This window comes from Pleurodeles waltl, chromosome 6 (assembly GCF_031143425.1).
Source record: "Pleurodeles waltl isolate 20211129_DDA chromosome 6, aPleWal1.hap1.20221129, whole genome shotgun sequence".
Taxonomy (NCBI): Eukaryota; Metazoa; Chordata; class Amphibia; order Caudata; family Salamandridae; genus Pleurodeles; species Pleurodeles waltl.
Window position 1 is genome coordinate 1,110,685,830 of NC_090445.1, and position 27,318 is coordinate 1,110,713,147.

The window sequence follows — 27,318 nt, forward strand, 5'->3', positions numbered from 1 at the left end:
ACCAAGAGGCCAGTGACCCAACCATCCGAGTGGGCATCTATACCCAGTGTCCCTGCATGTATTGTTAAGGACTTCTGAGGAGAACTCTTCCTTTGCTCTAGTTCGAGATACACACTTCAGGGTCAGGATGCGCCAATAGCAGACGACTGCCCCTCATACTGGCTTTCATATGCTATTGTGATCAGGAGTTCCCAAGAATTGGCTTTCTGCTGCTATGCTATTATTGCTCTGTCTGCAAGGTAAGCATGTATTGTTGTTGTCACTGATGTACGTGGGTTAGAAGAGGCTGCACTAATGCTACTTATGCTGTGGTGGTAAAGTGTTCTTGGGGGCGGTGGTTGTAATGATTCTGTTTCCTTTGAAGTACCATTTCGTATTTTGAGGGAGGAGTCCGGGAATGTGTCAAAAAATGAAATGTTCTGCTATTTTTGATTATTAGTCCAAACAACTACCCATTAGTGTCTGATTACAAAGTTCCTGGCTAATTGTGATCGTGTACAAACGTCTTTGCGGAGGGACCATAATTGCAAGTACCGTGAGCCAGATGTTCGCACCCTCTTTTAAATTTCAGAATGTCAATCCCACTGTAATTTATCGAGAAAAAGGGCCCAATATTTACTGAAGACATGCAGATGTTGGTGTGGTATGCATCGAAAATGTATTGTTATTGCCCTCTAAAGGGAAAATACTCAGATATTGCTGCTTATCACACCTGATAAATTCCAAACTATGGGGTTGTGGATTTTATCCGGAGCACTAAATAACCCCTTCATCCAGATCAGTCATAATTGAACCATAACTTGTCATATTGAACCATAACTTCTAAAGCGGAAGACCTCCACTTTTCAGTGTTTAGCAGATTACCTCAACATGCGTTGTCACTGGATGGGTTGGCCAAACGTTTGGTGTTCTGCAATCTGTGTTTGGCGCAACTGCAGTTCACCGGAGAGATCCCATCTTTCATTATTGTTTTTAACAAGCCTAGCAGAGCGTTATGTTGGTGACTGGAATGATAAGGGACTGATGAAGACAGCAACAAGATTTGAGGGTTGAAGATAAGGTCAGATGGGTGGCAGGCACAAGGGTCTATTGTGGAGGATAATACATTGTCAAAGGGGGTAATAATGAGCATAGCTGAATCTATAAGAATGCAGAGAAACTCTGTAGTGATCTGGAGAAAGAAAAATAAGAAGGTTAGGGGCTAACATGAGATAGATAAGGGTAGAGGTAGTGCTACGTGGCTGTCGGATGAAGAGCAAATGAGGGATGTAAAGAAGGATGAGGGGGTGGTGGAGGGTTTGAAGGTGTAGGACAAGGGGAAGGTGTTACTTTGTGGCAAACAGCAAGGGCCAGATTTATCAAATTGGTTGCATTGCCCCAGCATCATGCATGGAAACGCAAGGGCAATGCAACAATAAGGTCAGATTGATCAAGAAACATAAGGCCCCCTTGCATGGCCCTGCAGTGTTTGCTAATTCTGGAGTAACGCAATGCAGCACAAGTTGCCTTGCATTACTCTGCCCCAGAGAGGTGTTACATAGGTAGGGTGTGAGTGTTCCCACACATCCAACCATGGTCTTGGAACATTCTGAGATTTACTATGAGCGGTAGACCTGGGAGCGCGCCAAAATTCTACATATTCCCAGAGAAGGCACGAAGAGGAGAAATATATTTATTTCTCCTCTTTTTTTATTCTTTCTACATGGGCTGCATTCATCAGCACATCTAAAAAGGGGAAACAGCTTCAGAGCATTGTTTTTGTGCAATAAGGTGTCGCTTGCAAGGGTGCCCGTGTTGGCACTAGGAGGCACATGGTACGCCAGCGCAAGGCAAGGGCAGGAATCAGCCATATAACATTAAATACAATATATTAGTGCCCTCATGCAACACAGTGCAGCCAGGTGTCTTTCTGCGCTGCATTGTATGACATGCTAATAAATCTGCACCTTATGGGTTGTTTGGTGGATGATGGTAGAGAGAAGGGGAGTAGAGTTTGCATATTTATGTTCAAATCGATCTGCATGACTCTTGTTCCCATCTTGTCGCACTGCACACGCCAACATGGAGTAGTTTAGAGAGAGGGAGAACTGAGGAAAGAGACCCAGAAAGAGAGAGAGAAACAGAAAGACTAAAATATGTCTCAAAGAGTGCAGCAGTAGTGCAAAGTTGTTGTCTTTGGTTACCCTAAGATGTTATGTTTAAGTTCCAGATTTCCACTTTTACTGATTTTCACAGGTAAACACAGGCAGAAAGCAATCTATTTTCTTGTCTAGATTTATTTTTAAATATGGAAAAATACAGAAAATTGGTTTTCTTTTTAAGAATTCTCACTACTGTCAATCATGCACGTTCAACAGCTGTGCAGACTGATAGGTAAGGAGTTTAAAATGTTTAACTAGTGGCATTTAAATAACTGCAGCAGTACCTCTGTGTAAGCTGGGTACAATGTAAATGATTACTTGACTATTGTTCTGTAAACGGCTAAACCTCATTGGACGTTCAAACATGAGTAAACATTTGTTGGTGAAATAAATGTGGAAGTACACCCATTGCAGCGTTATTTTTTATATTAAGCCCCAGAAATATGGATAAAATGAGGGAAAAAATAAATGCAGATAAATACAGACTGAAATGTCAAGAAAACAACTATAATAAAAATGGGAGCCCTAGTTATGGTGCTTGTTTGTGTAGCTTTTTAAACCACCATAATAAAATTTCATAGCCCAAGGAAATTGGACAGAGAAAATAGGGGCAAGGTGAAAGCAAGGATAGGCACAAGGCAGAGACAGTGGCAAAATAATGTTATGGATGAAGTGGTCTTCCCAAGAGATTGGTAATTTACTGGTATCTGACCTGGCAGCGCTTTATGAGTAGCCAACCTTAGCCATCTCAGCAATCTGTAGGTAGTGGAGAAAAAGAGAAATAATGGGTGTCAGGGAGGATCAGAAGAGGAAAGGAGGTTGTTGTGTGGCAGTGAAAAGAATCAAGTGGTGACCGAGCATTTTAAATCATAGTATACAATTAAAGAAATGCAAAGGTAGGTCAAAAAGAGTCACATTGAGGCAAGAAATTGCCAACCAGCTCCATAATGTCAAATGTCTCACCTCTCATGAGCGTCCTCTTAATGTTACATTTCACTCAGTAACCATGGCTGAAAATTGAGTTTGAGAGGGAGACCTGACATTATGGGAGGACAGAGGCTACCAAGGCAAGGAAGGCGTGAGGAGGCAGGGGGTATTAGTTTAGGAGGAAGGGCTCTGCACATTACTCCTGTTTATCCAAAACCTTTTCTTCAATTGTCCCATCACTGGCTTTAGACAGCTGTCAACCATTGTTTCTGGTAGCACAATCTTATGCTGGAGCTGAGCATCTTCTGAAGACATCTCATATCATTATTGTTTTGCCGCACGCGAGGATTCTAATTAATTACTATGAGATCTGTAAAATAGTTTTGTATGAATATAGAGACGTAACTTGTACCATGTATTCTCAATACGCTGCTCTTAAATATTTTCAAAAAGTGTTACTATTCAATAATCTCTTGCTATTACTATTGATGTACGTGGCACGTTTGAGTATTGGTTCTGTGATAGCATGGGCTTTGAAAGGCTGAAATTCAAGAGTAGAGGTAACATCACAGGCGCTGTGACCACAAAGAGCATTGCCCAGATAAGCACTTGACCCACCTTGAACACTTCTGCAGCCTTCCATTTACTGCTAAGGGGCTACCTGGAGGCAACCAAGTGTGAATTAAAGAAAGGAAGCATGACGATTAATGCAAAGTCTACTATGAATCCCAAGACCAGGGTTAGCAAGCACAATGCCAGGGTTAGGATATGGCATGACACTCGTAGCATCTGGCGCTCCTGGTTAAGTCTAATTTGTATGCTGGGTGGTAATGTGGATAATCACACGTTATGCCCTGTTTCTATCCGTCATGTGCTGTTAGCCCAAATCTTTCCAAATATGAGCAGCATTTGAGTATACAGGACTGCCAAGCATATCAAAATCAAGAAAACATGATCACAGCTGGAATGAAGGATTGCTACATAGCATAATATATAGCTTCAATATTCTATGTTTCATAGTACCCAGGTATGAGACATCCTTCCACCTGATAGCCTCGGAGTCTCAGAGAACCCTATTGTTTTTTGACAAATGCACTATAAAAAAAACTAAAGAAATGTGCTTAAGGTGCACCATTTGCTACCACGTTTGTAAAACGTCGTTTGGTAAGAATGCTCATGTATGTGTCTTGTAAAAGTTTTTTTGAAGTCCTGATTAATTACGACCATTGGCCCAGTGTATTTTGGAATGCAATACGTACCGCTGATTGTTACCGAAATCAACCCAAAATTCCACATCCTATGCAGCCTATTAGCTCAATCCGTTTTACATGTAGTATTTATCATTCACTGTGCTCCTATGTCTTGCAGGAGAGCCCATAAACTCCAATAAAGAATATTACATTGAGACAAATGGGCCAGTTTGCTTCAAAATACATTATATTATGTTATATTATCCAGAAAAAAATGTTTCCTGTATTATGTAACATATCACAGCACTGAAGGGAGTACTAACAAGTAATTTTTGTCCTGGTTCTTAAGATGGCTTTGTATCATTTGTTGAAGGTGTTAGCCAATGTTTGAACTTTGTTGCACCTCTGAACCTGTTGGGCCACTGCTCCCGAGGGATTTCTGTGTTTGAGCCTCTCTGGTGATAAAGAAGCACTTGAATCATCACTCTTCGTGGGCGCACACTTTCATTTTCTCGTATGTCGGTGCACTAGGGCTATATATCAAGAGACTGGCAGATGGTGGATGTGAATCATACTTGAGACTGTCAGTCACTCTGACATTTCGAAAATGCACTTTCTGTCTTCGGCCATTAAAATACCACTCTAGTGCTGAACAGCCATTTCTGAGCAGAGTTAGTTACCACCCCTGGAGCATAATTGTTAAGATGATCTGTCAGTGCACTGGGCAATGTTCTCGGATACCTGGAGCTTCCTTCCATCTGTCTGCTGCTCGCACCACATTCTAAATAGCCTCTGTCTTCCCCAGTGTCTGCAGCCCTTTCTTCCAAAATGCAGATGACTCACATCCAGCAATAACTTGATTGGATTTGGGCCCGTATTTATACTTTTTTAGCGCCGCATTTGCGTCATTTTTAGACGCAAAAGCGGCGTAAACTTCAAAACACAAATATATTTTGTAAATTTGCGCCGCTATTGCGTCAAAAAGCGGCACAAATGCGGCGCTAAAAAAGTATAAATATGGGCCTTGGTGAGATATATATATTAGGAGGTTTTGGTACTAATGTAGCCTTGTCTATTGTAACTATTAAACCACATTGTTTATGTTTCTTTTGCAATCTTATTTATTATTGCATAAATATATTACTTTATGAGGTGCACAATATTTAACAATGTTTAGATTATAGATTTACTTTTCAGGATACACATCATAAATTATTTTCATGGCACATACCGTTCGACACAGTCCTGAATGTATATTTTCTTGTCAAGGCACACAACAAGTGGCAATGCCTAGTTTACCTCATGAGGTACACAAGATAGTACTGTCCAAATACGTCAACATTCATGACAGGGTTTACCCCTGTGTAGTGGCGCATTCTGCATGGGAGCACGGATTTGGGGTCTATTCGTTGTTAAAGCGCTGGAACTTCATAGACAGTGAAGATCATATTTTTGAATACCCATGCTGCGTTTCAAGCCTCGTTTTGGAGGCAACTGTCTTAGCTCGCGCGTCTTCGGACCGGCGCTGTGTATCTCCACAGTGAGTGACAGGCATCCACACCGCACTGCCAACATCTCTCCGGGTCATTAATTTGGTTGTGTGGTTGTGGCCCCCTCTGTCTGGCGGCAAGAACATCCATTGTGGTGTTTACACGCAAATAACTGACTCACTGACACAGAGGTAAGTTTAAACTGGTCCAATTGGACAATTAAATTATATATAATGGACATGTACTTATCTTAGACTCAATCCTTGCCATTCACTTTAATCTAAGCCACATATTACATACCATTAGTGACCATATAATTTTATTACTCACACCAGTAAGCATTATCTCATGTGACATCCTAATTTTGGACAATTAATACATCCTAATTACTGGCAATTGGAGGCCGTTTTACCTTCAATTCCCTACCACAGGTAATTGTCCAACCAAGCACTAAGTTATTCATTCATAAATTGTTACACATTCCCTTAATCAATTCTGTCCTGGTTAGACCCCTGTATCATGTTGAGGGTCGAAATGCCTTTGAAAGCATAGGTTATCAAGCTACATTGTACCACTGTCCTATCATTTTATCATGTTTGTTGTTTGTTATAAACACACACTCGTGTTTATCGCAGTCACTTCTCTTTCGTTACTTCTGGATGTGTTTTTTCTTCTTTCACTGAACACACGTCCACTTATATTGGGAGTGTAATGTTGGGACACTGACTATCTAATGATTACTTTGAATAAAAAAATCTCTTGAAGTATGAAGTTCTTTGGTCATATAATTTATTAATTTGGTTGCAATTTATTGCATAGCGTAATTTGTGCTGGTTATTGAGACTAGATGTAAATGACACCAATGAGAACCACTGCTCGTGATAAGTTACACTCATTGGAAGATCAGCACTAGTGTACCTACAGGGACGGTTATACACCGAGGGCCGGTCCGATGGAGCCCAAAATACTGCATATCAGTGCCCTAGTGCAAAATACCACTTTCATACATCAGGTCTGCGTTTACACACCTTGAAACCGCCCTTACAATTTAACTCCCCACCTCAAAACATGTAATTTTGAAACATCCCATCACTTTTAAACCCCCATGTAGCCCTGTAGCCTTCAGACGTTTTTATGCAGCATTTCTCATGTAAAAAATGTTATCTCCCCACCGACCCTGGCATAAGAAACATATTTTCACAAATATTCCCAAAAATTGGCATCTCTGAACATATTTAAAATAGCAAACTTTGCTGTTATGTCCTGTTTTCCCTTATAAAATGCAAATTCATGCCTATCAACATGCTGTGGGCAGCAGGTCTAAGTGTAAGAGCATCCACAGTATCATACTGTTCTGCTTTCTTGCTCTTATCTCATGACCGAGCTTACAGAACCTCTCTGGAATGCACTTCTGAGTTTAAAGAAGACATTTATTGTTATTATTACTTCACCACGAGGTTCCTGAGAGATGAAATTAGTAGATTGGCAGCACACGTTCAAAAGTAGTCGCAGCAATGAAAGCAAAATATATCAAAGTACTTCTCAGTTGCAATGTACACAGCAAATACATGTGATTATACTATAGCATAACTTCAAAGCAAAGCATAAAGTCAAAATTGCATCACCGTAGGGCCTATTACTGCTTCATCTTTCTGGGGTCTGCAAGTTGATGACCTGGTCAACTGCGAGAAAGAGATTTTCTACCCAAACGTGAGACAGGCATCTGACGTCTCCGTTCCTGTCTGAAGTCAAGCAGATTCAATCTAACCCTGCTGTAGTCCACAGTCATCCTTAAAAGCAAACTCAGTGTGAGAACCAAAGAAACTTGGAGAGTGGCCAATTCCCCGGAGCCTCACTCGTTCTTAGACTGGATTGAGAGGTAAACACAAAATCTACATGCTCTTATCAGCTAAGGTCTGGTGTGAAAAACACAGGGAAAAACACAGCTCATCTGCAATGTCTCAACTGCAATGTCTAACCCCACGTTAAAGCCAATAGGCAGCTAACCTAAATACCAAATGTAATGTCTAATGCCATGTTAAAGCCAATAGGCAGCTAAACTGAACAAAACATATAGGGCCTGATTACAACTTTGGAGGAGGTGTTAATCCGTCCCAAAAGTGACGGTAAAGTGACGGATATACCACCAGCCGCATTACAAGTCCATTATATCCTATGGAACTCGTAATCCGGCTGGAGGTGTATCCGTCACATTTGGGATGGATTAACACCTCCTCCAAAGTTGTAATCAGGCCCATAATGTGCTACTGGTGAACATTGAGCAACTAATATGCGCAGTGGTGAAACAAAAAGTCATTGGTCAAACACAATTAATAGCATCACACATACTTTATCAGAAATGGAGCGGAAGGACTGGAGGGATATTTGGAGCCCTTCGACACTTCCAGCCAACCAGGACATGAATGTCGAAACATGACACTGATGGCCCTTGACAAAGTAGCTCACTAAAACTCTATGTTTTAAGTAAAAACTCAGCACTATTTTCAGCATAATGCTCCTCTTGGCCAGTGCCTCGAGTCACTGAGCCTGGCTCGATATTTGATCGAGACAGGTTGAGGCTCTGGCTCGGCCTGAGATCCTCAGGGAGCCTCGCGCTAAAAGCGAGCAGAGCTGAGAAACTGCGGATCCTGCCTCCCCTTTCCGCACTACTAAGACATTCTCCGACCCCCTCCCCAACCACTGGGTGTAGCACCTCTGGGCCACCCCCCTCCACTGGCTATTTACATTTTTACATACAAACCCCACGTGAGACTGACCATCCCCTCCTCTGCAGCGGCGAGAGGGGTGTGCCTTGGAGAATGCTGATAAAGAGCATAGACAGGGGGCATATAGGGAGGACTAGGTGCACGGAGGGCAGGTAAGAGTCTGCATGAGTGAGAGAGAAAGTGACAGAAAAAAAGACAGAAGAAGAAGAAACAGAGCGAGAGATGGGAGGTGAAAGGCCGAGTAAGAAAGAGGTAGAGGGCCCTAAAGAGTGAAAGGGAAAGAGAGAGAGGTCGGAAAAGAAAGAAATAACGGGAGAGAGGATGGGAAATGCGATGGAGCAAAGAGAATGAAAGAGGAGGAAGAGAGGCGGAGGGATACATGGAGAGTGACAGCGACAGGAAGAAAATGAGTAGCAGGTGGGGTAACAGAGGGAGGGAGAAAGAGAGAGAGTGGCTGTATGCATCTGACATGTTTTACCTGCTCGGCTCGTAATTTAGCTCTTAGAGCTTAGCCGGGCCCCTGACTCAATTCTAATAATGATACTGACCTAAACTCAGTTAATGACCCATCCTCAGATGAAACCTACTAATCCAGCCCCCACAGCTCCATCGTCCAGGCCACCCACGTGAAACGCAGGAGACCTGGCCTCACCCTCTTCGCCCAAACATTAAGCAGTGATGCTACGAGAAGCACCGAAATACAGTGGAGTAACGAAACTTAGGGGCAGGTCCCCTGTAAAGTACCAGTAGGGCCCCTCCCCTTCTCCCCTGGAAAGAGTCGAGGGCCTGCTGCCCATGCACAGTGTACTGTGCTGAGGGGGCCTCCTGGAGCTCAGCTCCCCCTCCTCCGTGCTGCGGGGGCCTTTGTTACGCCACTGCTGCCATACTTATGAACTGAATGAAGCCCCTCAGTGTGGCATGTATCGCCAAGAGAGGCGATGTAGTAGTTAATTAACTAATGAGAAACAAGAAAAGTGAAAAATAAAGTGTCAGCAAGAAGGACAGCCACAAAAAACCTAAGGCACTGAACGGAAAGACTGTAACATGCTTAAATGTGGGAAAAAGCATTATATGTATTTACTATATGTTGGAAAGGGAATTTCTTGTGTGATGTAATTTGGAACTCTCTTCAGAGCGTTCAATGGACTCTTCGTTCCACAGTGACAGTTGCCTGTGGATGGAGAAACTGATCGGATGTTTCTTGTCGTGGGTTTGTTGTTCTTACGATGTTAGAATAAACATCATTCTGGATTTACATTCCAACCTGGATTTGTTTGTTTTTCTACTCCACCTCTACATTTTGGTAACAGGAGTGGGGTACATTGACAAACTCACAGTCGGAGAAGTTTTTAAGAAAAAAAAGCTTACCTTTGTGGCATCGGTGTAAAGTCTGGATGGTGAGACGTAACCTACGATTTACGGCGCACAAGTGTGTTTTTTGTTTTATTACCTTAAGTTGCACTTCTGAAGTGGCGCGCGCACCATTTAAACACACAAGTCCCACTCCTGAAGCGGCACGCTCGTTGAACAGCACGCGTATTGCATGGTGGGAATGACTTTGAGAGGAACAAGGATGTCTTCCGTCAGGTCGTTTGTTCTGGTGGCTATTTTGGATTGGGATGGGTTATTGAAGTAGAAGTCGACGTGAATTCATCATTCCGTTTTGGAGTCCATTTTGAGCAGGGACATTCTATATATATAAAAAGAAAAAAATGTTTTTGACATTAATTGTCACATTTTGCTGAGAATACTTGGATATATAAAAGTATTTATCAATCTATTTTTACTGTGGCATTTAACAGATACAATTGAAGTCTATTTAGCAGGTACACACATATGTATATATATATATATATATATATATATATATATATATATATATATATATATAGAGAGAGAGAGAGAGAGTGAGTGAGTGAGAGAGAGAGAGAGAGAGAGAGAGAGAGAGAGATACTTGGTATGACTTGCTATAGTTTTTACCAAATTTTCTTTATGGCTACATCACAAGGAGTAATTCAACCACCACCATTTTTGCAAAAAAACATCGTAAACCTGACATCAAATGGAAGGAGTGGTTACGCATATTCGAAAATTACATCACTGACATTGATGCAAGCGAGTATTCTCCAGTCATTTGGGTATAGCTGGGCAAAGGGTTTTTGATAATCTTCCCGTTATATATTGCACCAACTAATGGGAACACACCTTGGAATGAATATTTGGAAGCAAACAAGTGCATGTCAAAACAATATTCAGAAGAGCCAAGTGTTCTTTTGGAAAGACACAATTTTTTCAAGTGCAAGCAATCCTGTGGTGAGACTGTGGAGGAATATATTGCCACACTGAGAATACTAGCATCTAAGTGTGAATTTTAAAATAATGTGGACATTTACATAAGGGATCAATTTGTTTTCAATTGTTATTCAAAGAAGATACAGGAAAGACTTTTGACTTGCAGAAATCCATATTTAATGGAGACTATAGACATAGCAGAAAGTATTGAGAGGTCCATTGTTACTTCACAAGTGATGTCAAACCATGGAGGAGAGGATTTAAATTAGAGGGGTTTGTCTCCTATTAATTGTATTTCGAATGAAACCTCTTCAATTTGTGTTTTAAGTAAGGAGAACAAATTACAGAAAAGTGGCAACACCTGTTACAGATGTGGATCCAGGAATCACATGGGAAGTTCTTCATCTTGTCCGGCACAAGGAAGGAAATGTAATCGGTGTCACAAAAAGGGCCATTTTCCGCATGTATGTAGAGCCCTTGTAGGAGTTTTTAACAAAACGAAAATCAACAGTGCCAGCCTACCTAATTTTGAAGAGAGGTAGCAAAACTGCAGAAATAAATGTACAAATGTGCTGTTGACAATAGAGTCAAAAGAGGAGAATCTATTAAGTGTTAAAGGAAGTAAAAGTATAAAAGGACCTTTTTTGTCAAGTGACTATTGATGGTAAAATAATGACAGATTCTGGTGCTCCTGTACCTATTCTAGCTGACTGTATGTTTTACAAGCTATGGTTGAACGATACAAAGTTGATACCTGCGCATATCAGTCCGAAGGCATTTGGAGAGCAAGATAAAGATTTATTAGGATATTTTATTTCTCACCTTGAATGTCTTGGTAGGATGATCAATACCAAAATTTATGTTGTTGTTAAAGGACTGGACATTGTGGAATGAAGCGATTTAGCAAAGCTAGGTATATATTTGTGTCCTGGCCATATGGAACCAGTAGTACTTGGTGAAATGCCAATTTTCAATATTGAGAGTGAGGAAAACGTTAGACAGTTGATGGCACAGAAGTTTCCCTAAGTGTTTATGGATACCATAGGTAGAGAAGAAGGGTTTGAGCATCATATTAAACTTAAAAAAGGAGCTATCCCAGTTGTGCAGAAAGTGAGACCAGTACCTTTGAGTGTGAGAAGTGATTTGAAGAATCTTTTGCAGAAATTAACAGAGGAGGGTGTAATTACAACCATGGATTCATCTGAATGGGTGTCACCTATTGTTATACCAAAGAAAAAGTCTGGTGATTTGAGACCTTGTGTGGACCTTAGATCACTTAATCAAAAATATAGTAGTAGATTGTCATTTATTGCCTCGTATTCAAGAAATGTTAGCTAATGTAGGCAACGCCAAATATTTTACAACTATAGATTTACATTCAGCTTATCATCAGATAGCACTTACACCAGCTTCTCAGTCTTTGATGACATTTGTTACGCCTTTTGGGGTGTACAAATATTTAAGATTACATTTTGGCCTTGCTTCAGTGCCAAGTGTTTTTTAAAAATTTGTGGACAATTTGTTTAGCGAGGTGAAACAAGTTAAAACGTTTCAAGATGATATTCTTGTTTTTACTAAAACTCAAGATGAACACACTTTTGTGTTGGAAAGGATTTTGAGCATATTGGAACATTATGGAATGACAGTCAAAATAGGTAAATGCAATTTTATGACAAAAGAGGTGGAATATTTGGGACATACAATTTCCGAATCTGGAATTAAACCAAAAGCTTGTAATGTTAAAGCTATAGTAGATGCACCACCACCCATTGACAAGGACTCACTCAAGTCTTTTTTGGATCTTTGTGAATATTATGCAAGGTTTGTCCCAGGTTATAGCTTATTAGTACAGACTTTACGTTCTCTTATCAAGCAGGGTGCAAAATTCATTTGGTCTGACCAGGTAAATCAAGCCTTCGAAGACATTAAACAGTTAGTTATATCAGCTCTTTCTCTACAACCATTTAAGCCAGAAGGAAAGTCCTTTATTACGGTTGATGCTAGTCTCAAGGGAATAGGTGCAGTGTTTGGACAATGGTTGCAAGGCAGGGAGAATACGGTAGCTTTTGCTTCTAGAACACTTTCAGAAGCTGAAGCAAACTATAGTACAATAGTGAGAGAGGCTTTAGCCTGTGTGTGGGCGGTAGAAAAGTTTAAAACATATTTTTGGGGAATGTCTTTTGATTTGCACACTGATCATAAGCCACTTGTTTATTTGTTTGATTGGGAATGGCCTTGGCAAAGCCCCTGCGTGTCTTAGTAGATTGTTGTCTAAACTCCAAGAGTATAATTTCACTATCAAGTACCTTCAAAGGGGGGGGAAATTATTGTGCAGATTGCTTGGCAAGGTTGCCGTTGGAAGAGAAAGATGGGGGGATGGATGAAGACAAGGAGTGTGTTGTAGCAGTAATGGATGTGATTGCTGTGTGCAAAGGTGCAATTTCTGAAAAGAAGTGGTTGATAGTTACTCTGCAAGATGATTGTTTGCAAAAGGTAGTTCAGTATATCAAACTAGGATGGCAATCCACTAAGTCATTATCATATGAATTGAGGTGTTTTGCGCAGATGTCTTTGGAATTATCATATGAGAATCAAATATGAACACACAATGTATTTGTACCACCCTTTTCCTTATGTGCATGTCTCACAGAGTTAGCACATGCATGGCATCTAGGCATTTCATCTACTTCAAAGAAACTCAAACAGTATTTCTGGTGTCCAGGTTTGGATAGATCTCTTTCATCCGTAATAGAAAAATGTCCACAGTGCATTGTTTCCGACAAGCATTGGAAATCCACGCACAAACATCTGTTGCCAATATCTCTTCCAGAGGATTCACGGTTTAAAGTAGCAATGGCTTTTTCAGGCCCTTTCCATCTATTACCTACTGAACAGAAATATGTAAGTGTTTTAGTGGATTATTTCTCAAAATCGATATATTTTGAGTTTGTTGAAACATCCTGTACTAAATCTGCTATTGGTTTTCTAGAAAGAATATTCTCAGTTGAAGGAAATCCTAAAGTAATTGTTACAGATAATGGAACGCATATTGCAGCGAAAGAGATTAACAATTTTATGCACAAACATGACATTAATAATTTGCAGGTAGCACTGTACAGTCCATCATCCAATGGGTTAGTTGAAAGAGTTAATCATTTTTTGAAAGACGGTGTTCAAACAGTGCTTACTTCAAATGTTGATGTGAATGAATTTTTGAAGGAAAAAGTGTGGGCGTATCTTACTACACCTCACTCTACCACTGAGGTAACTCTGCTTCGTAGTTCATGGGGTAGAGAAGCAAAAACGGATATGTTGCCTAGCTGGCTTAATAAAAACACAGAAACAAATTCCAAAACAAACATTCCTAATGTGAGCAAATTTAGAGAGAGGGTCTTGCCCAATCAGATTAAGCAAAAGGAGTATTATGGTGCTAAACATAGTACATGTGAAGTTCAGATACAAGTTAATGACTGGGTTCTAATTAGAAAACCTGACACAGTAATGAAGGAAGAATCCAAATTTAAATTACCTGTAAGAGTAACTAAAACAAGCAAGGCTGCAGTTTTATTACAAAATAAAGGATGGGGGATAAGGAAAGTGTAGTATCAATTTCCAAAACACAAGCTGAGATTTATTTCAAAACATGTCATAATAATGAGGAAGATAATTCTATGATCTCCACTGACTTTTGTTTGTCTAACACACAATTGGAAGGTTTTGGCAGCACAGGACAAATAGATCAGAGAGAATATTTTACAGCACCCTACACTTGTACAAGTGGGGAAAATATGAGTCATCAAATTAGTGTTTTTAAAGATCTAGACCGCTTATATTGGCAGCAAAGTTTCGCCATTTTGTGATGTATTGATTTTATGTGCTTTTTTTTGTTTTTTGTTTTTAAGGTAAGAGGGTGATGTAACATGTTTAGATGTGGGGAAAAGCATTATACGTATTTAGTACATGTTGGAAAGGGAATTTCTTGTGTGATGTAATTTGGAACTCTCCTCAGAGCGTTAATGAATGAGTAGCAGCATTTATATAATGCCAACCACAACCCTGAGTGGAGTCTTGGCGTCGCTCCCACCCACCTCGGTCGTACCCCTCCACCTGTCCGCCTGCCCCCACCCATTCCCATTCACTCGAGCTCCTGTAGCAGTCACCTGCAGCAACAGGCAGGGGTGACAGGCAAGGGTTGATCTCCTTTCGACTCCCCGCCCCCACCGCTCGCTCCCTCACATTTGTCCTGGACCCTGGGTCTGCTAGAAGGACTGTGATCTGACGCTAGGCTGGGGCCGGAGACTCGCAGCGGTTCCCACACTGTCGCCCATTCATCCCATTCAGAGGGTACAATAGAAGTGTGTCACACCAGAGGCCCCGGCTCCAGGGAATCTGACCCTCCCCTGGGGTAATCTGCAGCCGCCATCTGGGGAGCGGGGAGGCCTCAGTGCGCTGGTCCTGTCAGGGCCCGAGAACTCGTCCGGATTGTTTCTACTGGAGGGGCTGGCACTGGCGCTTTCTCATTTCAGGCTGTGCTATAAACAACCACGAAACGCCTAACGTTCTCAAAATATTACTTTGGCAAAGCGAGGGCCGATGCAGAGGGCATCTTAAGGGAAAGTTAGACATGGAGACTTCACACAACAATATGGAGGGGCTGGCACTGGGGCTTTATCATTTCAGAGGCACCTGCCATGGACTGGACAAGGACCTGCTACATTACATCCGTGAAGAATACACCACATCAGTGCTTTACCTTCCTGAATCTAGTGCTGCTACCTGGGTGGGCGCTTTCAGCACTGGACAGTTCCACGCAGGCGCTAATGCAGTGCGGGTGTTACACACGTCATCGGCTGACGCTTCTTTATTTTGCATTATTTTATATGCAGCAGGTTGAACTTTCCCGCCAGGACAGGGGCGAGTTAAGGAATTCACGACTGACAACAGCATTTCCTGACTTTTACTAATGACTGTTGGAAATAGTTTACAAACCAGGGAACCCTTCACTGTGAGTGCTCTTCGTACTGTATACTTTCGACAGAACTGAGTAAAAATGTACTTTCGCTAAAGTGATAAACATTAAGATGCCCAGTCTTGGGCCCCGCTCATTCTCGCCTTTTCAAGACTACTGCCACACCCACCGGTATTTAATGCTGTCACGCCGATTAGCTTGTGGCAGATGTCTGGGTCTTATCACTTTCATGGGGCAGCTCTTTCCCACACTCCGACCCTTTGTGTCGGGTCCCAGATGTCCCGCCTCCCACCCTGTAACGTGCCACACTTATATTGTCCCCGCTGCTCTCCGATTGGCTGCTGAGTGTGGGAACCTCTCTCCAGCCCCAGACCCACACATTACCCTGCAGGCGGAGGGGGATAAATAGGGCAGGAGGGCGCGAGCTCTTCAGATACAGATCACTGTGAGTTCACTGCAGAGACCCTGCTCTTCACCCAGACCGGGCAAGATGGCGCCTTCCAGCACCTTGAGGGCATATGAAGAGGAGCTCGAGGGGAAATATATTAGAAAGGTAAAAGTCAGGAAATTAATTTTAAGCTCTACGTATTCATATTTTTGATGTATAAACCTAATGCGAAGTTTAGAGGAGCTAATTATACCTTATATAATACATCATCTTTTAACATTACAATATTTCTACGTTAACTTTTAGTTGACCCTTTCTATCATAAAATTATAACTATACGCTCTGCTATTGCCTTTTAACAAGTGTTAAACACGTTTACAAGTTTCTTCCAATGCAATAACAAATCCACGTTTTGTCTCTGTAGCTGAGGAAGCCAGTGGTGGAGAAGCTGAGGAGAGATCGCATCAACAGCAGCATTGAGCAGCTGAGGATGTTACTGCAGAGAGAGTTTGAGGAACAGGAACTTCCGCCCAAAGCAGAGAAAGCGGATATCCTGGAAATGGTCGTGAGATACCTGGCCCAGCGACTGCAGACACCGGCACCAGGTGAGAGGCAGTAACTAAAGGGTTAAAGTGCAGTGGGTGCACTCTGCTGTTATGTGTTTGTGTGCGGGGGAAGAGGGTTAAGGTGAATAGGTTAGTTTATTTCGGGGCAGAGATTTAACTAGTGATAGTAGCTTTGGGATGGTACTCGGTGCAGGCTTATGTCTTTTAATAATCTCCACTTCCAGCGCCATTCTATTGAAAGTAAACTTGTATTTCAAACACAAGAATATCAGCACTTTCTGCAAACCGATTGCAGTAACCTGGGAAAAAACAAAAACAATTTAGGGAGCTTTATTAGAGAGTATGTATTGTATAGTCACTTCTTGTTGTGAAAATGTACAAGCATTAACCCCTCCTCTCTCTCTCCCTGCAGCCGTGGCCTCCAGCGAAGGATACTCCAGGTGCCTCCAGGACTCTCTGCACTTCCTCTCCCTCCACGGAGCCCCCACAGAGACCCGGATGAAGCTGCTGCGGACCCTCCATAGACCTGCGGCTGCAGCAGAGGCTGTGTGTCCTTCTCGGCCTCCGTCCTGTCCCAGCAGCACTAAAGAGCCCGCCCAGGACAGCCCCAGAGCCCCGTGGAGACCCTGGTAATGCGGGGACTGCGTCCTGGACTTTTCCTCGGACTTCTTTAGAGGCCTCGGTCCTCTGTGAGGGGAGAATATTCATTCTGGTGTCTGGAGCCGGCCCTGCTGTGCAGGGGGGAGTTTACTGCACTTCAAGGAGTGGAGTGAGAGTGAGTGTATATCCTCATAGGACGGACAGTGAGGACAAAGTTAATATTATATGCTCGCAGGAGGGGCAGTATTTCAATAGTATATCCATACAGGGTGAGCAGTGTGTGAATGCTATACCCTCCTAAAATGGACAGAGTGTGAAATATTATATCCACACAGTGTGAGCAGTGTGACTATTACATCCGCATAGGGTGGGTGGTGTGTAAATATTATGTCCATGTAGGATGGACAGTGTTTGAATGTTAAATCCACACTCGGGGTGGAAAGTGAGCATACTATATATCCTTTTAGGATGGACAGTATATGAATATAATATCCCCATTGAATGGCCAGTGCAGCTACTAAATCCTTATAGGATGGACAATGTGTAAATATTATTTTTATATCCATGTAGGATGGACAGTGTATGAAAATTATATCCCCACAGGATGGGCAGTGTAGCTATTAAATCCGTAAAGGATGAACAATGTTTAAATGTTATATCCGTGTAGGATGGACAGTGTTTGTTAAATCCATACTCGGGATGGACACTGTGAAAGTTATATCCGTTTAGGATACATGTTGGCTGAATACACTTTAGATTACACAGTATGTAAATATTGTGTGGACATGAATTTGTCAAACATTGACAGTACCTGTAATATATTTTATTATATAATTTTGTTGAAGGGAATGAACTAAAGTAAATAATAGGGCGTGGCTTCAATTTCGAAGTATTTTTAACTGTTTATTTGCAAGAAACTCAGATTGTTTGGAGTGACGACGGCTCCTCGCCGCTTTTGTATCTATTTTGATATGTAGTATTTTCTATTGAAAAATATCACAAAAGCGTGCTACCTTCTGTGTAGGCAAAGTATGCTCCTGTGCCTTCAGAAATATCTAAATTCCCCATGATGAGTTAAAGTGATGTATTTTCGGCTTTCTCCAAAAATGCACATAAATTGCCTATTAACTGTCCATGTTGATATATCTGTATTTTCATTTGGAAATTCTTCATTTAAAATGCCTGCCTTCTGTGAAGGTAAAGTGTGTTTCTGTTCTTTTGGAGATTTGTGTATTATCTCTGAAACGTGTATGTGACAATGTGCACATTAATTCTGTATCCTCCAAACATTGATTGTTGGTGAATGAAATGAGTCATAGTTATCACCAGTGCAGGGTCTTCATTTCAAAAGTAGTCTTCGTGTTATTTGTGTAGGTTACACAATGCACTGTTTTCTTTTATAAAGATATTCAGTGTGGTGAACTCCCTGAAACAGATTTGTATCTCAGTGACTGAGAATGTTCCACCCCCGGGTCTTCTACAATATTTGTGGGCTGCGATTATCAGTGAAAACTCATTTTAGTTAAAAAATGAAACCCATTATTTAGCTCCTGTAATAAATACATTCATTGTATCAGATCTAAGAAAGTCTTGTGTGTATCCTCCTGTCTCAGCTGTGACATTTATTGTGACGTTGTATGTCTGTCACGTGATTCTTCACTTCAATCAGTGAAGATGTGAACTTGTACAAATAAGCATACAGAACTCAATAAACTGGCATTAAACATCAATTGCTGTTCTTTCTGTTTTCCTTTCGATGGATGAAAGTTGCTCTGAACTAAGATGTTTCCACCATAGACTGCAAGTGCTGGGAACATTGTCAATCACTTCTCTTACCACAGTTGGACGTGAAACAGCCATTGGCAGCTGGCACAATTCTCAAATGTTGTGCAATTGTGATATTTGTTCGAATTAATAATACAGTCCATTTTTAAGCACATCACTGGCGGCCAGGTTTCCACAGGGTCTAAACAGAACACTCTGTAGTAAATATCTAAAATGTGTGCTACTGTGAGTGGCAGAGCTGCGTGATGTGCACGCAGGATTGGTTCTAGACACTAGAATGAAATTGGGAGCCTTGTCACACTAGCAGGTCTCCATGGGAAATGTGTAATATGGCTTCACTCACTAAGCAGAGAGGGTGGGCTTAGACGTGTAGATGTAGAATGAGATAGAGAGAAAGTGTGTTTCTGAAATGGGAGGTTTCACACTCTTGCACTTCCCATGGTACTCTAAGCCCAGCTTTCAAACGCCATTAAATTCTGGCAGCAGAGGAGGATGGGCAGTGAGGATGCCCAGAGCTGTCAGAGGTGTGGGTGGCACATGGCATTTTCAGTATAAGTTTGTCACAGGCAGTGGACCATAGCAATATAGTGACCCAACCGTATAGGAATAGGTACTCATATGCATGAACTATACTGCTAGACGGTTTCAGCCAATCAGCTGTAGACCTCCCAGCTTACATCCCGCCACACTTTATTATGTTGTACCCTAGGATTAGTGAACGGGGCATCAGAGGCTTAAGCTTTTGTGCTTTGTCAAAAAAATGTTGAGCTTAAAGCCCAACCCTGGCCCTCACTGAAACAAAACATTCTTCTGAAAATAGTTTAACATCACAACAATTGAGATGTGAAGATCCCCAAGCAACTATTTAATATGAAATATTCTCATGCTACCATAGCAGAAAAACTGCCCTGACTTGATCATCAGAGACAAATCACACCACCAACTAACTCCAACACTCAGGTAATACTATCGAACTAACGAACAGAAAAAGTGCCTGTAAGCACAATTGATCTGGGTTTGGTTGTCAAAATATTGGCTTTGCCAATGGTTGGTTTATTTTACCACAGCTTTTGTAATACTTCAATGTTAGGGGCTCTGTGGTGCCCCCACTAAAATAAATAATAAAAAACAAAAGTATCTTCCCGGCTAAAAAAGAACACATTGTCATAATTCCTGGCAATGAAGGAAACTACTTTTTCTGCAGATATGCCCTGTGTGAAAGAGCAGAATGCTGCCACACACAATGAGGTTAGCCAGTGGCTAAACCCACTGCCTCATGCTGTATCCTGTAGGGTGCAAAATAAATATGTGAATGGCACAGCTGCAGACCAATGGATGTAGAGGTATGCTTAAAAGCCCCATAAGTATGTATATTACATGTGTAATCTTAGTAAGACGAAAAGATCTTGGCTAACGCCCTACCTTAAGAAAAGGTAGGAATGGTGGTGGTGGGGGGGGTACCATCTTCTGGTGTTGTGCATAAGTTGGGTTTAGATTGTCCATGGGGCAAAGAGGAGACTATGTCAAGACTAGATTTCATATACTTGGCAGTCCAACCATCTCTGTGCCACACCAGTGTATGGGCATCATATAGGGGTGTGACCCCCAGCTTGCCCTTACCTCCGACTCTTCGATCCTTGGCCTTATATGTACCAACATCAGTACCAAGAACACAAGAGCACAAAGTATGTTTTGTGGTCACCAGGTTCCCCTCTCCTTTCTATCTACCCATTTTTGTTATTACACTAATGGTGTATAATTATCTATTATTAATGTATTAAAAAGTGGAGCAGCAGGAGGCGCAACAAGACTTTTACCGGCACCTGAGGCATTTAGAAATGCTTATAACTGTATGCTGTATGTGTGCTTGCAGGTGAGAGTTCGTGTTAAAGACACAGTGCGCATATGTGTGAGTGTGGGTCTGTATGTGCGAGGATGTGTGTGTGAGTGAGTGAGTGAATGTAGGCATCTGATACTGAGAGGGTTGAGTCTGACTGCTGGTAAGGGAGCATGAGTGAGTCAGAGTCAGTGAGTCCAAGTGGGACTGAGAACAAGGGCAAGTGGGTGAGTCTGTGCAACTACAAATGCGTGTGAAGGAGTGTATAAGTTGGTGAGTGAGACTGAGAGTGAGTGACAATGAGTGAGTGCAACCATGAATGAGAATGAGTGAGCCAGTGTGACTGAGAATTACTGAGAGTTGGTGCATGTGAGTAAGTATAAGTCAGTGAAAGTAAAAGTGAATGTGAATAAGAGTGAATAATTGAGTCAGAGAGTGAGAATAAGTGAAAGTAAGTGAGAATTAATGGATGAAGTAAGAATGAATGGAAGCAAGTACTATTGAGAATATATGAGTGTGCAAAGAGTAAGTATGAGGGAGAGTGTGGTCGATGAACAAGAATGAGTTAGAGTGAGTGCAGTAGAGTGAGTGTGAATGAGTGCAAGTTAGCATGAATGAAGGAAAGGGAAACGGAATGTTAGTGAGCGTGAATAAGAATGCAGTGATATGCCTGCAAATCTTTCATTGGCCCTGGCACATTGATGATAATTCTTAGCTTATAGAGGCACTCATGATACGATACTAGTGTGCCATACAGGAGGCAATGCATAGCATGACGAGCACCTGTGATAAAATATAGGCACTGCCGTATTGTATGTATTTTTTTTAAATAATGGGTACCCACAGCATATGAGAGACACCAGGGTCAAAATATTTCCCCTTGATCAATGGAGGTAAAATTTATAGCAATGCTTCAACAACCCCCCCCCCCCCTCTTGGGAGTCAATTTCTGCCTAATCCCATTGGTCCTACACATATCGGGAAAGACAAAAAATGGATGAAAGGGGCTCTCAAATAATGGGTAATTCCATATGAGTGAGCCTCTTTCCTTTGACTCTGAGAAACCAGTCATGTTTGCTTTGTTTGCTGACACCCAACCCCCGGACTGGTCGAGGGGTGTAAGAAAATGCAGCTTTTTCCATGTTCACCACCACATTTTTGGACAGATGCTGCTGGTTTTTCGACTCTTGAGAGAGCACTGATGCCTGCTAACCAGACCTCAGTGCCAGTGTTCTAACCCCCTGCAAAGTGTATGTCAATTTGTCTATCCCCATTTGACAGGTACTGACTTCCTTATAGGTTCCAAGTATATGGTACCCAGGGTTCCAAGGGCATGTAAGTCAGAGTGTCCACTGAGGGCTGCAGCACTGATTGTGCCACCCTGTGTATTACAGAGTACCAATTGGCTCCAAGCCTTCCACTGCAGGCTGGAAGGGAAGTGTTTACATTGCCAGATCGACTTTGCCATTCAGACCAATGCCAAAGAGAATACTTTTTCATAACAATGCATGTAGGTCTCCCATAAGGAATACATAGGGAGCCCTATGGCAGGAAGCAGTACATTAATGAGCAAATAAGCAGGACATATATTTTTATATATGTCTTAGCAGCAACTCCTCCTGATTGTCATTTTGCTCTGGGAAAGTTAGCAGCCCCATTGGTTAGTACAGAGTCACCGACTGGCATCCCAGCGTGGCTAACTCCTAAAATGGGGCTATCTTACTAGGTACTGTAGGTTATCAAATTAATCATGGCCTTAATCCTGACCTGATGGCTAGGTTGAAATTAATGCCACTATTAAAGTAATGGAAGGCACGTTTCATAGAGGAAGCTGCTTTTGTTGGGAAAATGGATCACACTGCTGAGGGGCTGCCCATTGTTCAGGAAGACGGGCTGCGGAAAGGAACAGAGAGAGGAAAATCAGTGCTCAAACCATTTTTCTCATAGTCCACTGGCTGCCACACCTCTAGAGCGGGTGATCAAGCTCTAAACAGCCAAGGAAGGGTGGCAACATCCTGGGAGTGGGCAGAATAGTGCACTCTGGGATTGTTAGGCACCACACATCGCCAGAAAGTAATCACCAGAAGAGAGGGAACCTTATAGCCCATTGGCTAGTGACCCCCTGGCACACTGAGGGCACTTTCCTGGGATAAATTTGGCACTCCTGGGACTCTAAACCTAAGAACACATCAGAACTGGAACAATGACCAAAGAAGGACTGCCCTGCTGACCTCTAGACCTCAAAAAGAGATGCTGCACTGTCTGCTGGACTGCATCTGCTGCACGTTGGGCTAACAAAGCAAGGTCTGTGCCTGTGGCTTTAGGAGTGGGGAAAAGTTATGCCCCAGTCCCAGACCAAAGCAGTGACATCAAGGATCAGTTTGCTGATCCCCTGGAACCAGCTTCAGTGATAAAAGAGCTGAAGAAGCCCAAACCGGCAAGTTTGAAGCCACATCAGCAAACTGACTGCTGACTGCCACTGGACACCCTATTAAACTGATTCTCAATAGTCAATAGTTGCACCTGAGTCATCCAGACCCAAGAGTATTGTCAAAGTCCAGATTGGCCTCCCAAGAGAGACGCTAGCTTCCACTCAAGGATTTTGCTCCAACCACTGTGCAGCCGCAGCTGGCATTCTACTGTCTTGAGGAGGACTTTGTGGGACCCCGACTTCTGCAGCCAAAGTCGCCCCACATCACCCATGGAGCAAGGAATCACCCACCACAAAGGCACCCCCGTTGACCGCACAGCAAAAGGAGCATCTTTGAGCACGTTTTAATCCTGGGCATCCCCAGCATCAGGACCACACAGTTAAAGTTTATGAAGGTTGTGCTGTAAAATTTGGTAATTGTCGAACTCTACCCCATTGACATCCCAGAACTTGATCCTGTTGGATTTGGTCACCCAAGCATCGCTGGAGAGCCAAACTACCTTTGACAAACTTTTAAAGCATTTCCAAACTTTTGGGTGACCAACGCTTCTTTGTGGTTGAAATTAAAAGTGATAAAAGTTTTGAAAATTCATATCTCTGGAACCCTTTGGTCGATTTTGCTCATCTTGCACTCTAAAAAATCATAAAAATAAGAGTCTCTTTATAAATTGATGTGTTTCTATTGTGTTGTGTGGTTGTCTTATTTTGTTGTTTGGTACTGTTTATTGCTTTACATTAATTTCCTATGTGCAAGTCTTGCTGCTTCAAAGTCATAGCTATCCAGGGTTGATCTTAAGGTTGCTCAAATGAGCCTAACGAGACCCAAGGCAGTTTTTGGGGGCTTATTCCACATTAAGGCTTCACAGCCATACCATATAATACACCAAAATCATCACAAGGGGTGCATAGAATCCACTGGGATATTCATTAAAGAAGTGATCTATTTGTGTAGTGCACACAATCTTGATGGCACCCTACTATTCAGGCACATATTGATGGCTATGAGGGTGAGATGGTGTGCTGCTTTACTCTTCAGAATATCAAAACTATGCACTTCAGGATATTTTAAGGCACAATGTAAAGCAATCACTCTCAAACACCTTCGTAAGTAGAATAATCAAGTTTATTTAAGGGGCAAGTTCTCAGCTAGCAAAACTAAACCACACTAATATATATATATATACATCAGGAGAATAACATGAGAATAATGATAAAGATATAAGCACTCTGTGAATAATTGCAAGAGTAAGTGCATATAATACAAGCACACACAATATACCTCAATGCTCAATAGCATGAAAATGACTGCAAGAATAAGTGCATATTACGCGCGCACACACAATATACTTCAATGCTCAATAGCATGAAAATGACTGCAAGAATAAGTACATATTACGCGCGCACACACAATATACTTAATAAATTGAAAAGCTTCACCGAAAAGAGCGTCTGCATCCCTCCGCCGTACACAAAGCTGGGGAACCCAAATCAGCTGGCACAGGGAGCCTCTGTTCGGGACAATCAGTCCTCCTGGCGTTGCGTCCAACCCAGAAGAGAGTTCCTAAACCAGCCCATCCAGGCCCCCAACTTTTATAGTATCTACTAACGCCCAGGAGTCTTTTCTAGAAAAAGACCCCCTCCTTTACAAATTGTGCAATCGGCGGTACCTTGTTCACCCTTCGAGACGTCTCCTCAGAACGGGCCAAGTTCCCAGGAGAGGACTCCAAGGTGAAGCTTGCATTCCTCCTTGTGTACAGGCGCATCCCCCTGTTGTTCTAACTGATAGCTCGTGGAATGTAAATAGCACCCTTCGTACCAGGCAGATGGAGCGAAGTTGAGCAGAAAAACACCCCACCCTTCAGCTTGCCGAAGCTTGTGGAAAAACACAGAACAGTGCCTTACGCACCGAACCAGACTCGACAAAATGGAGTCGTGAACCAAAATGGAAGCGAAGGCCAATGAAAGCAGAGGCCAATGGTCCACACCCTGCACCACTGTTTACCTTGCACGTAGTGCTGCCACATGCACGTAGTGCATGTAGCAATACATTTCCACCCTTGGACCATTTGGCCAACTCACAACTAAGTATATCCTATAAGCTGAAATGGCAATGCTCTTGGGCGAAACTGTGATAGAAGATTAGGCACACACTGAATACAACAACATAATGAAATTAAAATAACTGTTATGATAATGATTACACCAAAGATATAACGCAGTTGGCCTAAATTAGGCAGCCATCCAAAAGCCCAATCCCACCACCCCTTGTCAACATCCTGCTGCACCCCCTTCACCAACTTATGCAGGGCCTCTATGTGGGAGTTGATTGATATGGAGTGGTCGGATAAATTGAAGCAACATAATCCTTCAAAATCACTGCAGCCATGGTTGTGTTTAAGCAGTAAATAATCAATAGCAGCGCGATTCTGCAAAGCAGCTCTTCTAATTCCCTGTACATCTAATAACAGCTCAGCTAAGGCAGCTGATGTATAGTTAATATTCTTGACTACTAAACATGCAAGTTTATTAATAACTCTGGTATTATATACTGCAAGTCCTGGCACCCCTACGATAGAACCAGCTAAACTAACATATTCTGTTTTGGACAGCAATGAAATTTCAGAATCACAGTCCGTAGGTAATTGAATAGTGTCTCTGGTATAGCGAGGGTGTAGAGCAGTATCCATAGGAAACATGAGAAAGCCTAAGCGTGACCAGGCACAAGGCCCTCCGGTTAGATTGGCTGGAATATAAGTAAAAGAAAGATTACCACAAGAAAAGAGCCAACCTTTAGGCAACTTAACATTTTGAATGTGGCTGGCCGCAGGCACCACATGTTGGCAAAACATCAAATTATTTACATTCAAACAGGTTAGGTCAGTCCGTGAGTGGCACAACGTCCGTTGTGCAGCAGTTAAGTTTTTGTCTCTTTTCTCCAATTTGAGCTGAGCACATTTACCTATTTTCATAGGATCACAGGTCAATGAATAGCACACATCCCCATTTGAGATGTTAAACGTGAGTATAGACGTCATGTTCCTCCACAACCGTCTGCCCACCTCCGGGCAATGACGGCAGTACTCATAGAGTGACAGATGGGAGCGAACGTCACTCACATCCACCATTCCATCCTGGTTTGTATTGTTAAAGATGTGTAATAATACAGCAGCAGGAGTGGGCACTGCCACTAGACAAGTGGTAATCAAATCTTGAACGCTTTGCATGTTACTCATACAGAAGTGAGATATATTCAGCACTTCCTGCGCTAGATGAATCCAAACATTGTTCGGTTGATGCAGCAGCGTTGGCATCTGCGGCTGACGGTTGAATTTTTGGGCTATGAGCCCCTCCCGCTCCCCGGTGGAGTCTCCCGAACGGGCTCCATACACCACACTCATGGCACAGGCACTCCACAGGATGATCTGAAAAGAACAAAGGACAAAACACGTATTATCATTCTCGCAGATAGCATTTGTCAGCGGGAACATGTTCCCATTTGTCTTGACCAGGTCGCATAACTACCAGGACATTGTCTGGTCCAGTGGCGATGACATCAGCGGGTTGAGGAGGGTTATTTGGGGATTCAATCCACACTTTGGCCCCTGGGTTCTTGTCAGTAGATCCGAACCCTCCTTTGCCTCTCACAGTGAGAAGAGCTGGGGCGCTCCCCTTCTTAACAACACCTCCATAAACCGGCATAATGACAATTTGGGCAACGCGATCACCAGGTTGCACCACTAGGTCTGTGTCACCACTGTTCAAGAGAATGACTTTCAACTCGCCTTGGTAGTCTGCATCTATCACGCCTCCTAAAACTTGGATGCCCCTCAAGGCAAGCCCAGATCGAGGGGCGATCAGACCGTAATGCTCAGGGGGAATCTGAATTCCCACCCCAGTTTCAATCAGAGTGATGTCTCTAGGTTTCAATCGATGCATGTGTAAAGCATGTAAGTCAAGTCCTGCAGATTCTGGTGTA

At 42.4% G+C, this 27,318-nt stretch overlaps 1 protein-coding gene across 1 annotated transcript; it reads left to right on the forward strand.

The window, feature by feature from the left end:
* Positions 1 to 16,172: 16,172 nt before the first annotated feature.
* Positions 16,173 to 19,019, forward strand: LOC138300634 (transcription factor HES-5-like). The gene is made up of 3 exons (XM_069240246.1): positions 16,173 to 16,288; positions 16,548 to 16,728; positions 17,102 to 19,019. Exons 1-3 carry the CDS (start codon positions 16,226 to 16,228, stop codon positions 17,320 to 17,322), a joined length of 465 nt encoding a protein of 154 aa, XP_069096347.1. The 5' UTR covers positions 16,173 to 16,225; the 3' UTR covers positions 17,323 to 19,019.
* The last annotated feature ends 8,299 nt before the right edge of the window (positions 19,020 to 27,318 follow it).

Bases quoted from the DNA above. Each gene is read 5' to 3' on its own strand.
- LOC138300634 (XM_069240246.1), top strand. From the start codon at position 16,226: ATGGCGCCTTCCAGCACCTTGAGGGCATATGAAGAGGAGCTCGAGGGG. The intron at 16,289-16,547 runs GTAAAAGTCAGG...TTGTCTCTGTAG, and splicing joins AGGGGAAATATATTAGAAAG to CTGAGGAAGCCAGTGGTGGA. The intron at 16,729-17,101 runs GTGAGAGGCAGT...CTCTCCCTGCAG, and splicing joins ACTGCAGACACCGGCACCAG to CCGTGGCCTCCAGCGAAGGA.